Below are 16,167 nucleotides of genomic sequence, written 5' to 3' on the forward strand. Positions count from 1 at the left end.
AGGGACTCTCAAGGGTCTTCTCCAGCACCACAGTTTGAAAGCATCAGTTCTTCAGTGCTCAGCCTTCCTTATGGTCCGGCTCTCACATCCATACGCGACTACTGGAAAAACCATAGCTTTGACTAGACAGACCTTTGTTGGCAAAGAGATGTCTCTGCTTTTGAATATAATATCTAGATTTTTCATAGCTTTTCTTCGAAGGGCCAAACGTCTTAGATATAGGTCCTACCCTTCATCCATATTTCTTCCTCTGTTTTCCTTCATGGAACATAACTGTGAAGGCTGGTTTTGTGGCAGCCATGTTTTGATGGAGAAGTCAGGTGAATTATACAGATCTTGTCCTTACATAGTTCAGTTACTGAACTTAAGCCATCAACGTATTATGAGAGAAAGATAAACCATAATTTGTTTAAACGACTATGTAGCCAGGCTTTCTGTAATTTGTTGTTGCATGTATTCCTAACTGATACAAGCTGCTACCCCTTAAGGGAGGCTGCTGAGATCTGTGCCTATAAAAGCAGAGGAAATTCTTCTGAGGAAAGCATATTTTTAACAAGTCCTGAGCCTAAATGAACTTAATCATTTTCTAGTCATTGACACTTAAAATTATGAATCACTCAACTGCCAGCACCTCTTTTTAACAGCAAATGTTTATAATACCTCCTTTACAATCCTGAAGTAAAATTCGTAGATGATATAATCCTTTACCCTTCTTCTTTTAAATCAACATGATGCTATAACTATAATATAAAGGAAACATAAAGGAAAGCTGTTAATACTAAAATTGTATGTATTTCGATATGTTCATGTTTTGGCCTGACTTATCCTGAACAGGGCTGGCAAATTGCTCCACAGAGGGCCTGATAGTAAATATTTTGGCTTTACAGGCCATGTGGTCTGTGTTGCAGCTATTCCGTTCTGCTTCTTGGCCTGAAGGCAGCCATGGACAATGCAAGGAACGGGCATGGCTGTGGGCCAGTAAGACTTTATGAGAACAGGCAGCGGGCCAGATTCCACACTGCAGACTGGCTGGGGCTTGCTGTATCCACAACTCAAAGAAGATGATCCGTGGGAATTCCCTGGCCGTCCAGGGGTTAGCAGTTGCTGTGTTCACTGCAGTGGCCCAGGTTCAATCCATGGTCAGGGAACTAAGAGGCCCACAAGCCTCGCAGCATAGCCAAACAAAAACCACAAGATGATCCACGTTGTGCTGGTGTCAAGATTCCCAAAATGATGGCCAACTCTTGGTTAAGTTCCAGACAAATCAATGAACATTCTCTCGATTTATACAGTGACTCCATTCCTGGATACTTGTCTATTAAAACTGAATGAAAGGACTTCCCTGGTGGTCCAGTGGTAAGGAATCCATCTGCCCATGCAGGAGACGTGGGCTTCACCCCTGGCCGGAAAAGATCCCAAGTGCTGCAGAGCAGCTAAGCCCACGCTCCTCAACCATTGAGCCTGTGCGCTACAGCCCACGAGCCACAATACTGAAGCAAGTGCACTCCAGAGCCTGTGCTCTGCAGCCACAGAAGTCACAGCAATGAGAAGCCTGTGCTCCGCAACTAGAGAGTAGCCCCTGCTTTCTGCAGCTAGAGAAAGCCCATGCACAGCAACAAAGACCCAGCACAGCCAAAAATTAAAAAAAAGAGAGAATGAAAAATGCTGTGTGTGTATATGTAGAAGACATTTTGATTCTAGATACAGAGGATTATAGAGAGGATTTTCACCTGCCTGACATCTAAGGTGCACTGGACAGTCACAAGGGATGGGGTCAATTTTTGGATGTCTGGTGCTGTCTTACATGTTGCAGGGTGTGACACCTCATGACCTGCTCTTTAAGAGTTGCTAGCGACTGAAGCAGTAGAAGGCAATGGCACCCCACTCCAGTACTCTTGCCTGGAAAATCCCATGGATGGAGGAGCCTGGTAGGCTACAGTCCATGGGGGCGCTAAGAGTCGGACACAACTGAGCGACTTCACTTTCACTTTTCACTTTCATGCCTTGGAGAAGGAAATGGCAACCCACGCCAATGTTCTTGCCTGGAGAATCCCAGGGACGGTAGAGCCTGGTGGGCTGCCATCTATGGGGTCCCACAGAGTCGGACACGACAAGCAACCTAGCAGCAGCAGCAGCATCCCATTATTGTGAGAGTCAGAAAAAAGAAACAAAAAACCTGCCAACCAACCAAAAACAAGGTTACAGAAGGCTTCTTGGGGGATCAATGCCATTTCTCCAGGAAAACAGTGGCTTTAGGGTCAGGTGAAATTTTTGCCCATATGTGAGTGAAATTTACATGCACAAGTGAGAATAAAAACTCTTAGTTGCTCATTTTGTCCCAAACTGACTAAGATTAAGTTGAGTCCACAGCCAAGAGAGATTCTATTTATAGGAAAAGAAATAATATGGTGGTTTTTGTTTTAGCATGCTTGAGTTAGTGAACTATTGCGTTTGTCCCCATACAGATGTTAACACAGCTGGGTTTTCCCTCTCTCTCTTTTTTTCAGATTGTTCAGATGGAGAAAAAAATTGTAAACCAAAGACAGATTTTCACAAAAATACAGGAGGCCAATAACCCCCGGAAATTGCAAAAACAGATCCACATTTTGGAAACCCGTTTGAATCTTGTACGTAAGGTGTCTTCTGGGGGAATGCTCTGGCTGTCCAATGGTTAGGACTCCCTGCTTCCACTGCAGGGGGCACGGGTTTGATCCCTGGTAGAGAAACTAAGGGGTTTCCCTATGGTTCAGTGGTAAAGAATGCACCTGTAGCCCAGGAGACATGCGTTCGATCCCTAGTTCGGGAAGATCCCCTGGAGATCTTGCAACCCACCCCAGTATTTCCCAGTATTCTTGCCTGGGAAATCCCATGGACAGAGGAGCCTGGTGGACTGTAGTCCATAGTGTTGCACAGAGTCGGACGCAACTGAGCACGTGTGCATGAATGTACCTGGAACACGTGGGGAACTAAGATCCCACATGGTGCAACGCGGCCAAACAAAATCTCTGCAGACAGCTCTCCCTCCCTTCGGAGAAGGAAAGGATGATGTCCATGAAGCCATTAGCAGGCATACATTTCATTGGTTGAGTCAGGAGAAGGTGAATGATGGTGTACACACAGGCCAGGCAGCGCTCCAACTGTGGTTCGGTGGGCCTGGGGTGGGAGGTGCGGGGAAGACGTTGCAACACTCTGGCTGCCTTCTGGAAGCTTGTCTCGTGCCCCACGAGTGAGCCTCGTTTTGAAGCTCAGCTCTCCTTGCAGGTCACTGTACACTTTGACCAGATGCTGACCACCAACGCAAAGCTCCGGAAGGAGATCGAGGAACTGAGGCATGAGAAGGCTGCTTACGACAATGTCTACCAGCATCTTTGTCGGCGCCTGTTGATGCAGAAGAAGACAATGAATGTGGCCATCGAGCAGTCTGCCCAGGCCTACGAGCAGAGGTAGGCTGGTGGAGAGACTCCTGGGGGCAGAGATGTCTCAGCCACCTGTTGGGCTTCTTACCCCTCTACCCACTGTGCTTATGTGTTGAGGAACCTGAAACCATCATCATCGTAACTCTGAGCACTGGTTGTGTCTCTGCCAAGCAAGATGCTAGATGCTCTGGGTAGTGTTTTAACCCTCACCACAGCCCTAGGAGTTACTATCCCCATTTTATAGGCCAGGGAATGAAGGCTTAGAGATGTCAAAATGCTTACCTGAGATCCAGGTAAGTGGCAGATGTGGTGGAGCTGAGATTTAAACCCCTATTCTGTATCATCGTCCCCCGGTGTCCCTGCCTGTAGTCCTAGGGATCCCTCTCAGTCTGGACTGTTTCCCAGCTTCACCCCTGGAAGGGCAAAAGGCATGCAGTTCAGATGTGAAGGGTGCAGGTTTTGGAGCTAGAGAGATCTGGGTTTGAAACCTGGCTCCACCACCACTGATTTATTTTAGGACTTCTTTGGGTGGAAGTGAGGATTACATAATATTAGTATAGGGAATTCCCTGGTGGTCCAGTGGCTAAGACTCCGCACTCCCAATGCAGGGAACCAGGTTCAGTCCCTGGTCAGGGAACTAGATCCCATATGCCAAGACTAAGAGTTTGCTTGCTGCAGCTCAGAAGATCCTGCATGCCACAATGAAGATCGAAGACCCTGCATGTAGCAACTAAGACCTGGTGCAGCCCAAATAAATACATATTAAAAAAAAATGAGTATATAAGGGAGTGGCTGGGGCATAGTATTATACTTGACAAGTGGTGGTGATGATGGTAATAGTGATAATGGTGATGTTTGATGATGTAGATGGTGGTGATGCTGATGTGGTGATGCTGATGTGGTGATGCTGATGGTATTGGTAGTGATGATAGGGGTGATGGTGATGGTGACGGTGGTGCTGATGGTGGTCGTGGTGGTGATGATCAGGATGGTGACAGAGATGATGATAGAAAATCATTTCCTGAGGGTGGTCTAGAGTTGTGAGCTCCTGTCATTCAGGTGAGGAAGGTGGTTCCTCTACTCCCAGAAATCTCCATAATTAAAAGAAGGGATGATCACTGCCCAGGAATGAAGTCCGTCTGGACTGGTAGGGAGAAGCGGGGGAGAAGGAAGGAGCCTCTGGACACTCAGACTCTGTTGTGCTCCCCTCCCCTCACCGAGGCTGGAAGCCATGGCTCGAATGGCTGCCATGAAGGACCGCCAGCAGAAGGACATCTCTCAGTACAACCTGGAGATCCGAGAGCTGGAGCGTGTCTACGATCATGAAACCAAGCTCAAATCCTTCTTGCTCATCAAGCTGAATGATCGTCTTGAATTCGAGGAGCAGTCCAAAAAGGAAGAAGGTATCTCTCTCCACTGAATACCTCTTTCTCTCAACTGAAGGTGCCCAAGTCTCCTTGTACCAAGGTTGCCAAATTTAGCAAAGAAAAATACAAGACACCATTAAATTTAAATTGCAGATAAACAAAGAATAACATTTTAGTCCCATGCAATATTTGAAGGATGCTTACACTAAAGAATTATTTGTGGTTTATCTACAATTGGCACATATTTATACTTTTAAAAATACATTGTTTGTCTGAAATTCAAATTTAACTAGATGAGTTGGATTTTATCCGCCATCCCTAACCTACAGGATGTGGCCTCACCTTGTGGCTCTGCTTCCATTATTTAGAGGAGGAAATTTTATTGGAGGCAGCCCTATCCATGTTTGGAGATTCTGAAGGAGGACTCACAAGACTCAGCATATCATTGCAAACATGGCTATGATGTAGACACATCAGCAGGGAGAAAAGGTGCACGGGGCGAGGTCCAGAGGAAACCAGGCACAAGCTTCCTGGATCTTCTCCCAGTGGAGTCACACAGGATATGCTTAATTCCTCCAGCCTCTAGTTTTGACAACACATGTGTGAAGAGTCGTCTATTTGGGGAGCTCGTTAGAGACTCGATGCCCAAGATTCTTACTAGGGGCTGGTCGTGTAGGCCCTCTCTCCCCAGCACATCCCAAGATTCCAGCCTCCCAGCAGGAAGGCAGGTGTTTGGCATAGGCCACACTGTCCATACACTCAGGGCACAGGAGCCACTCTTAACCATTTGAGGACAGTTTTATATCAGTGTAGGGAAATGTTCACCATTTAAGTTCCCAGATGAAGGTGAAGGGCCAGTCTTGCAAACAGACCTTTCTAAGCAGAGCAGGCTCAGGGCTGCTATGTTAACTCTCTCCTGAACAGGTTGAAAGATCTGAGCTCTTCAGAGAGCCCCCTGTGTAGCTGCATTTGATTTTTGGTCTTTTAGCCCTTCTGTCCTCTTCTACCTTCTCATTTGCAACTGTATGGCTAGAAGTGTGTTTCTGGGAAACTCCATCTCTCACTTTCCCCCTCCTTGTCCTGGGAAAGTCTAGCCCCCTCCCTGGGGCACAGTGATAATGTTATGGAGCTCTTTCCTCTGCCAGGCTGTGCTCTGAGTGGCTTCCCTTTGAGACTCACAGTTGCTGGTTCTTCCTTTTCTAGCTCTCAAGGCAAAGAAGTATAGGAAGAAGAGCAAGGGTGAGAGTTTTGAGAGCTACGAGGTGGCTCACCTCCGGCTGCTGAAACTGACAAAGACTGGGAACCTGAATCAGCTCATCGAGGAGTTTCTGGCCAAGGAGGAGAAGAACTTTGCTCGGTTCACGTATGTCACGGAGCTCAACAATGACATGGAGATGATGCACAAGAAGATCGAGAGAATCCAGGTCGGGGCACCTCTCCTTTCCCAGGCCAGGGGCCCACCTGCTCCCGCAGTAGCCTTCCCCAAGGCAGCTTCCTCAGAACACTCTTTGAGCTGCTCTGCAGAAAAAAGGACTTCAAGTCAAAAAAAGTTTGGGAAATACTATATTCCCCCAATGTTCTCCCCTCTACATTTTAACCTTCCTGAAACTGGTATTTGTCTTTCAGTTGATACATACACTTAATAGGTTCATGTCCCCTCACCCCTGAGAGGTGACATTTAAAATCCATGGTATGTCTTATAATCCAGAGTTCAGTAAACTATAGCTACAGCCATATATGGCCTTTGACCTATTTTTGCACAGCCCATGAGCTGAGAATGATTTTTACATTTTTAAAGGATTGTAAGGGAAAAAAATATGCAAGACAGACCATATATGGCTTGCAAAACCCAAAATATTGACTGTGTGGCCCTTTGCCTTAAAAGCTGGCTGACCCCTGTCAATAGACAGCTTTGTAGAATTGAGGAGAGGTGGTAAATTGATCTTGGAGAGAACTGATGTACGTGAGCATAGTAAGGGCTCTGATAAGTCCTGCAGTAAAGAAACTATTTACCTTTGTTGAACCTGTAATTTCCCAAGCTTGACTCCCTGAGCTGCTTACTCCCCAGAACACACAGAAACAGCCTTTAGAACTCTCTGCACAGAGAGAGTCTAAACTTAGCATGACACTCCAGTCCTTTCAGAATTTGGCTTCAACCTGCCCCTGCAGGCTCAGCTCTCATCGCGACCCTCAAGGCACTCCCATCAGCTGCCAGTCCCAGCTGCCCCCTGTGTTTCCCTTCTCTGAAACCTTCCTCATGCTGTTCCCCACCCCTCCCACTCTTCTTCTGATGCAATACCACTCATTAGTCCTGACAAATGTCAGCTCCTCTGAGAACTCATTACTCTTCCCTCTGAGGTCCCTGTGCTGGGTGGAAACCTAGGGGAGCCCTTCCTTTTGCAGTGTCACCGTTCCCTGAATGTGGGGCCAAATGCAAGTAGCTAGAAGACAGGGGAAAACATTTTAATTTTTTCAAAATGAGTGATGAAGTTAATTTTAATGGGGATTAGAAAGAACAGCACTCAGAGCATTGTGATTCTATAGAGAGGATTCCTTAGGGTGGTAAGTAGTAGTAATGTCTGCATGCTCAGTTGCTCAGTCATGTCCAACTCTTTGCGACCCCGTGGATTGTAGCCCGCCAGGCTCCTCTGTCCATGGGATTCTTCAGGCAAGGGGATCTTCCTGATCCAGGGATCGAACCTGCCCCTCTTGAGTCTCCTGCATTGGCAGGTGGATTCTTTACCACTGCACCACCTGGGAAGCCCAGGTAGTAATAATAACGGTAAACAAATAGTGATAAACAAGCTACACAAAATTTGGTCAATTTAAAGAAAGCTACTAATAGATAATAATAGTACAGGTGACACGTGGAAACGGAGGTGGGCTGTCACAGGAAACAGATGGCATGCCCAAAATGGGTAAAGAGAGGTGAGCTTTGAAAAAAGAGACTATTTACAAAGGTCTAAAGAAATTAAGGCAGGAATGTGCTGAATAGCATAGCTGAGCTCCAGAATGGGTGAGGTGACGGAGCCGTTTCTGGAACCAGGAGGCAGGTATGTGGAGAAGGCTGTCTGTGTGTCTTTCCTGGTGGCTGGTGGCCAAACGAATGACCTGCCAAGAGGGTGGGAAAGTACCCTAATCCCGCTCTCCTTCCACTGTCCAGCTGGGGTACCCCTTTGGCTGGCTGGCCCAGAGAGCTAAGGGGAGAGAAGGCCCGTCTTTCAGAGGACAGGCGCCCTCGTGGGTGCCCTGTCCATTCCCAAAGCCCAGGAGTGCCCTGCACACAGTGGGAGGCACCGAGCAGCTGTTCTCCAACAGCAACCTTGACCTTGACTTTCCCAATCACCTTGAGGGCACTCTCCTTTCTTCTTCAGCCACACAGCCTGTCTCTGTTGTGAGGACAAGTGTATCTGAGGAAAGATGGCCAAACTCCCGCCTTCTCTGGGCCTCAGTTTCCCCACCTGTAGAATGACATATTCGGACTGGAGCAGTAGTTTCCAAGCTTTCATTAAAAGCTACCGAAGTTTTTCTTTAAACTAGGGTATGAGGAAATATCAGTAAATAAAACAGATGAAATGGAGTGGTTCTGGATGAAGGGGGTGGAGGTGAGATGGGTTACTGGAGGGGGTGTTTGAGCCCTTATCTCTTTGCCCTCTTGTGGCACCTCTGCCCAAAGTAGGGTTCAGATTTAAGTCAAAAACATTTAGGATTCTAACATCTGACTTCACTCTTACCTAGAGGGCTGGGGTCAGAGGTCATAAACTGATGAACGCAGGCTTCATTGTTCTGTTGCTTGGCCTCCTTCGTACCCAAATTTTAAAATTAGTGAGTTGCCAACATTTAAAAATCAGGATATTCCACATGAAAATGTGGATTTCTGGTTTCTCTAGGAAAATCAGATCTGACAACTCCAGCCCACATTCTCACAGGAAGCTGAGTGCACTGCCCCTATAAACTGGTCAGACCATACTCTCCCTCCTTTGCTGAGAGGAGCTGGGGTCTCATTTGCTCTGAAGAGACCAGAGCAGTCTCAAGCAAGAGGGGCCCAGTTGGCCTCTGAGTGGGCCACCTGCCGTTTAGGCGCTTCGCCACTTCCCTCTGGTGGCCATCTTCAGTATCGCAGGGAAGGTTTTTGAAGGCCAAAGGACACTGGTAATGTGGCAGCGAACAAAATAATTCTTGCTGTTTTATGAACTTTTGTTCTCCGACAGTTTTGCCCAATATCATCTATGGTTTTCTCCCCTGGTATTTTAAATAAATTTACATAATTAAAAAACCCTTTTTATTCCTATGTTCTTTGTAGTGGCTTCTGGAGCCCCTAGATGCTCCCTAGATGCTCTATAGTAATAATATCACAAGATGCTTCTTAAAAAAGAAGATTCTTCAGGCCCTGTCTCATACGTACAAACCTAGATTCTCTGAAAATAAGCCTGGAATATGCATTTAAATTGTATTTTAATTTGAGACCCTTTCCCCCCATGATATAAATGTACCATTATTTACTTAACCAATCAACAACCAGTAGACATTCAGGTTGTTCCTAATGGAGATAATGAATGATAACTCAAGGGATGGCCTTGAGTGGCCACCTTTGCCCACGTGTCCTACTATTTCCTTGGGACAGATTCCTGGAAATGGTATTGCCCCATCAAAAAGTGCATGCCTTTTACATTTGGATACACTGTCCTAGCCCTGGAGTTCTCAGATCTGGCCCCTGGGCTACCACTGCAGCAGCATCTCTTGGGAACTTGTGAGAAATGCGCGTTCTAGGGCCTCACCCAGGTTTTTCCAGGTAGCTCAGCTGGTAAAGAATCCACCTGCAATGCAGATCTCAGTTCAATTCCTGGGTCAGGAAGTTCCCCTGAAGAAGGGATAAGCTTCATATTCTTGGGCTTCCCTGGTGGCTCAGACAGTAAAGAATCCACCTGCAATGCGGGAGACCTGGGTTCAATCCCTGGGTTGGGAAGATCTGCTGTAGGAGGCAACCCACTCCAGTATTCTCGCTTGGAGGATCCCCATGGACGGAGGAGCCCGGCAGGCTATAGTCCATGGAGTTGCAAAGAATCGGACATGACTGAGTGACTAGGCATAGCACAGCACAGGGCCTCACCCAGACATACTAAATCAGAAGCTCTGGTGTGGAGCCCAGATATCTGTTTTCACAAACTCCTAGGTGATTCTGATTCACGGTAGAGTGGTAGAACCCCTGCTCTGGAGATGTCTGTCCATTACCGTAGCCGCCAGTCACATGGGAGATTTTAGTTTAAATCAATTTAAATTAAATCTAAAAATGAGTTCCTCATTGGTCCTAGCCACATTGCAAGAGCTCTGTGCCTATGTGTGGCTAATGGCTGCAATACTGGACAGTGCAGATAGAACATTGCCACCATTGCAGCAAATCCTATTGATTATAGGCAATTCTCCAGAAAGGATGAACCACCCACCCACTCACGCCCCTCATCCTCCTTTTAATTTAAAAAGCATCAGGAAACTTCCATGGACCTAAGAAGGGTCCAGGGGTTCTGGGGTTTCTTGAAATGGATAATTTAAATCCTCACTAGGGAGGGGATATATGTGTACTTATAGCTGATTCACATTGTGTACAGCACAAACAAACAGCACTGTAAAGCAATTATCCTCCAATTAAAATATATTATAGATATATTAAAAAAGTGAAATAAGTCCTCATGAACTCTTCAAGGCCCTGGCTTCTTTTAAGGTGTTCTAGGAAGGGGGACACCACTTTTCCTTATGGTCTGGTTCTCTCCTGAGCAGAATGAGATCATGCGCTTGCGATCCCAGCAGAAATCATCCCAAGAAGACAACCACGCCATCCTGAGAGAGCTGGAGGTAAGACCAGACTGCGGAGGGAGGGACATGGGAGTCTCTGTTGTCTTATCTGATGGCCTGTCAGTTGACTCTCAGTAGGAGTAAGATGTCTGTCCTGTGACTACTGGCCTGAGTCATGTCTTGACATGGTCTGACCCCTTGTCACAGGCAGCCTGTGCTACAGATGTTGCTGCAAAATTTTGCTCCTAAAAAAAGACAAAGGCTTTCTTTTTCCTTTTTAAAGACTCTCCCACATCAGGAAGCCTATCCCAGGCCCTTGTGCCTGTAATTTCATCCCTGACTGGTGAGTTCCAAACAGATCTCTGCCTCTGTCTTTACTTCTCTCTCTCCCTTGTCCTAGTTGCGGCCTGTTCTCAGTCAATAATAGTAATTACGAGCATTTCCTGAGCAATTACTATGCACAAGACACTGGGCTAAGAGCTTGGCTTGCACTATCTCATTTAATCCTCACAACAACACTATGAAGCAGGTGATATGATCTATTTTACAGATAAGGAAACTGAGGTTCAGAGAAGCAATCCACATCATCATGGAGTTGTGATGCTGTATGAGCTTTGCATTGCATTCAGCTGCTAATAATAGGGACCCAAAATAACAGTGGTCTATGCCATAGTTTATTTACTTTGTGAAAATGTAAATCTGGAGATTAGCACTTTAGGGCTGGTTATGATGTTATCAGTAAATCAGGCTTCTCCTTCCAGTTTTGCCATCTTTAGTGTGTGGCTTACATTCCCAACGATGCCTCGTGGTTGTATTACAGTCCAGCCATCACATATACATTCCAAGCAGAAAGAAAGTAGGGAAGGAAAAAAAGGCCTTTCTAATTCAGTTAGTCAGCTTAAAAGTTCTTTCCTTGAATTTTCAGTCAATAGCATCTGTATCTGTGTCTTACTGGCCATTCCTATTTCAAAGGATGGTTGGAAATACAACTTTTAGTTGGCACATTGCTACACTGAAATGATAACCATTTTGTTATTAAGGTATAAGGGGAGAATGGATAGCAAATGTCTGAGAAAGATATGAACCACAGAGCTTGATTGCAAAGCCCTTTTCTAACTCAGTAGTTCCTGTCCCAGGAACTATGCCCATGGGTCATTTCCGTTCCTTTTTTCTGTAGCTGATTTCTGTTCTTGGCATTGCAGGTGGTAGACAGGGATGGCCTTGCCATTCTCTAATGCACCACTGGAGGGCAGCAAAGCACCTCTCAGGCTCAGCAACTTCTCCCAGGATTCGGGAATGAGGAAAGTAGACACAGGCAGGGCCCAAGTTCAAGGAGACCCCCCCCCCCCAAATTGGACACATGCTTGGCATCCCACATCCTTGACTCTTGGCCACTCCGTGTCCACGTGCTTCCTTGGGGTTGGGACTGTTGCTGCTCTGCATCTTGGGGTTTTGAAGGCTTAATGGGGGATACAGCTTGGAGAGGCTGACCAGACAACCCCAAGCATCGCCCAACCTCTGTCTGAAGTCCTCCAGTAACTCTTTGTTCCTTGGGCTTTCCTGGAGCCTCTTTTCAAATGCAGATACTCTTAGCAAGAGAATTTGTCTTAATAGCAATGGGCTCACCTAGAACCCACTTTTCTTACCCCCTACTAAAGATCACGCCTATCTCCTTTACTCTTGGAACCTTTCTACTTACCTTCCATTCGTTGTCCCTTCTGAGAGAAGTGGTGGAATCAGTCCTTTCACGGGAGATTTAGCATAGAAATTAAGCAACCAGGTCCTGGGAACAAAGGCTTGGGTATGATTCCCAGAAGAGTTACTTCCTGACGTTAGTACTTTGAGAAAGTTGACTTAACCTCTCTGAACCTCAGTTTTCTCACCTGTGAAATGGGAATGATAATTGTACTCACTTCATAGGGCTGTGAAGATTGAATAAAATCTTGCATGTACATGCTTGGCATACTGCAGGGCAAAGAACTATAAACATAACTATCATTATTGTTGTTTATCCTGTAAGTCAATAAAGTTTCAAGTCACCATCATCTTGTTACTAAATAATAGCTTAAATAAAGATCCGAAGATCAGGTTCTTAGACAACTCAACACAGATGAGGTAAGCACAAGTTCACTTTTCTTTGACTTCAGTGTTCCTCATCTGGAAACTGGGGCAATTGTGAGGATTAGTTAAGAAGATGTGTGTGAAGTGCTTGGAACATCTAAGGTGCTGGACATGGGTTATCAGGCTTCCCATGTGACACAGTGGTTAAGAATCTGCCTGCCAATGCAGGAGTCACAAGAGACGAGGGTTCGATGCCTGGGTCAGGAAGATACCCTGGAGGGGGAAATGGCAACCTACTCCAGTATTCTTGCCTGGAAAATTCCATAGACAGAGGAGCCTGGTGGGCTACAATCTAGGGGGTCACGGAGAGTTGGACATGACTGAGCATGCACACACATACATGTATTATCAACATCACATCAGGCTGTTAAAAAGTGGTTTTATCATGTGATCTTTTACTGCACCTTTAGAATGAGAGGAGGGGCTCTGGCTGACATATGAGGAAATTCAGCCCTGGGGACTGAATATACTAGTGGCTGAGACAGAGGAAGCTGCCTGGTGTGGTGCTTGAGGGACAGTTCAAATCACGGCTTCCCTCTCCCTTGCCTCAGAACCTCAGTTCCCTCCCCCGATAAGTGGGAGTGTGGGTAGGGCCCTCTGGGATCCTTGTTTGGAATGGTCCACATGGAGCTGGTAGGGACAAGGCTGATCCTCCCAGGGCCCAGTTCACCTTTGCAGTCTGAGAACCAGGGAGAGAGGTGGGAAGCCATCAAAGCACTTATCCTAGAGCAGCGATTCTCAGTCTGGGCTGCAAGTCAGAATCGCCTTGGAGGCTTTAAAGTTCCCAATGCTGAGGCTGCACGCCAGACCGAGATGTCTGAATGTCTGAGGCTGGGCTCTGGGCAGCCAATGTTTTAATGCTCCCGGGTGATACCAGTGTGAAACTGAAATTGTGATCCAGTGGACTCACAGAGGTTCTCAAACTTTACCATGTGTCACAACCATCTGGAGGTTCATTAAACACAAATTGCTGAGCCTACACCTAGAGCCTCTGATTCAGTTGGTCTGGACTGGAGCCCAGGAACTTGCATTTCTGACAAGTTCCCTGATGGAGCTGATGCTGCTTGTCCTGGGACGCCACTTTGAGAACCCCTGGTCTCTAGTAATGTGATTTAAACTGAATGGTGAAATCGGTTTGTTGGATTGTCACTAGCGTTTAAAGATAGCAAGATGGAATAGAACAGAATGGAAAATATTAGAACACACAATAAGAATATTGACTTATGAAACTTTAATTTCCTTTGATTAGATAAATGTATATAAATACATACATGTAAAATTGGAGGCAAAAGGAGAAGGCGGCAGAGGATGAGACAGTTGGATGGCATCACCGACTCAATGCACATGAACTTGGGCAAACTCTGGGAGACAGCAGAGGACAGGGAAGCCTGGCATGCTCCAGTCCATGGGGTCACAAAGAGTTGGACACAACTTAGCGACTGAACAGCAGTGTGTGAATGTATTGGACTGCAACATAGATATATTTCTTCCCGTGGGCCTTAATTTTTAAAAAATGAGTCAACAGCTTTTAAAAAATGCTGCAATCCAGTAGACATGCAGACACACATACACATATGTAAGTGAAACTAATTTTTACATTAAATAATACCTATCCTCACTACTTCCAGTGAATACTAGTGTTTTCTCCTCTCTTTCTTTATTTTCTGATCTATTTTATTTCACTTAAAAAATGTGGATTGAGACCCATTAAATTGTTCTTGCAACCCCTTGTGTGAAAAGTGTTAGTCGCTCAGTTTAGTTCAGTTGCTCAGCTTAGTTCAGTCTCTCAGTGGTGTCTGACTCTTTGTGACTCCATGGACTATAGCCTGCCAGGCTCCTCTGTCCATGAAATTTTCCATGTAAGAACACTGGAGTGGGTTGCCATTCCCTTTTCCAGGGGATCTTCCTGACTCAGGGGTCAAACCTGGGTCTTCTGCCCTGCGCATGGATTCTTTTACCATCTGAGCCACCAGGGAAGCTCCCTTGCACCCCCTTGCTGTGCTTAGTTGCTCAGTCGTGTCTGATTCTTTGAGACTCCATGGACTGTAGCCAGCCAGGCTCCTCTGTCCATGGGGATTCTCCAGGCAAGAATACTGGAGTGGGTTGCCATTCCCTTCTCCAGGGGATCTTCCCAACCCAGGGGTCCAACCTGGGTCTCCTGCACTGCAGGTGGATTCTTTACCGTCTGAGCCACCAGGGAAGCCCCTTAGAGGTTTGCAAACCTGCAGTTTGGAGACCCTGGTTTCAGACTCTCACATGTGAGGGCTGAGCCCAGCCAGAGTGGCCACCTGGCTGACCTGGATGGGACCTGGGGGTCTGCCATAGGAGAAACTAAAGAAGACCACGGAGGAGGCAGACATGTACGAGAACAACTACAGGGAGATCACGAAGACCTTGGAGTATCTCAAGAACTCAGTGGAGAATCTGTTTAAGAAGATAAATTGTGATGCCACCAAGATCCTGGTGCAGTTAGGGGAGACGGGGAAAGTCACGGATATCAACCTCCCGCAGTACTTTGGTGAGTCAAGCCCACTAGACTTTTAGCAACCATTTCCAGAGATTTCTATGAGCAGGCACAAGGACTTGTTCTTTTGGAGGTAGTGAGCCTGGTGGTGAAGCCTGGCACTAAAGCCAACCTGCTTGAGTTCACATCGTGGTTCTACTCTTACTAGCTGTGACTTTTGGCAACTTTTCTTTTTTTTAAAACATGGATTTTTGAGTCTGTGTGTGTGCTTCATATTTCTTTGTTAGCTGCATCGGGTCTTAGTTACGGCAACTGGGATCTTTGTTGTAGCATTTAGTTGCCCCATGGGATGTGGGATCCTGGTTCCCCAAACAGGCATCAAACCTGCATCCCCTGTATTGGAAAGCAGATGCTTAACCACTGGACCATCAGGGAATTTTCTGGGCAATCTTCTGAACCTCTCTGTGCCTCAGTTTTTTCATCTAAAAAATGTTGGGAAGGTTAAGTAAATAAGTAGTTCTTAGAGAAATAGTTACATGATCATGTGAATAGATACAGAAGGAAGTATTTGACAAAATTCAATATCCATTCATAATAAAAAAAAACCCTCAACAAACTAGAACTAGAAGGGAAGTTCCCTACCTGATAAAAAGCATCTCCAGAAACACCTGAAGCTAACCTCATAGTTAATGGTGAAAAAAAAAACCTGAATGTTTTTCTTCTAAGATCAGGAACAAGGCAAGAATGTCTGCTCTCACAACTCCTATTGAATATTATGTTGGTGGTCGTCGATAATGCAGTAAGGCAATAAAAGGAAATGAAAAGCATTCAGATTGGGAAGAAAGAAATAAAGTGCTCAGAGCAGTGCCTGGCATGTAGCAAATGCCTATTAACTGTAATACACATTTCTAGGCCTTGAGCTCAGGAGTGAGGGAGATGCACCCACAGAGATCATGCCAGTTTAGAATGAATGACTTCCACCGCTCTTAGGATAGAATCGAAGGTTCTT

At 46.0% G+C, this 16,167-nt stretch overlaps 1 protein-coding gene across 1 annotated transcript in view; it reads left to right on the forward strand.

Moving 5' to 3' along the window:
- CCDC63 (coiled-coil domain containing 63) overlaps positions 1-16,167 on the forward strand; it is a 35,566-nt gene that overhangs the window by 13,383 nt on the left and 6,016 nt on the right. Inside the window, exons 4-9 of the mRNA XM_069557871.1 lie at positions 2,508-2,627; positions 3,262-3,443; positions 4,638-4,819; positions 5,987-6,207; positions 10,559-10,633; positions 15,020-15,212. Of these exons, the coding sequence (XP_069413972.1) occupies positions 2,508-2,627; positions 3,262-3,443; positions 4,638-4,819; positions 5,987-6,207; positions 10,559-10,633; positions 15,020-15,212 (973 nt within the window). The remainder of the gene's footprint in view (positions 1-2,507; positions 2,628-3,261; positions 3,444-4,637; positions 4,820-5,986; positions 6,208-10,558; positions 10,634-15,019; positions 15,213-16,167) is intronic.

This window comes from Ovis canadensis, chromosome 17, assembly GCF_042477335.2.
Source record: "Ovis canadensis isolate MfBH-ARS-UI-01 breed Bighorn chromosome 17, ARS-UI_OviCan_v2, whole genome shotgun sequence".
Lineage (NCBI taxonomy): Eukaryota > Metazoa > Chordata > Mammalia > Artiodactyla > Bovidae > Ovis > Ovis canadensis.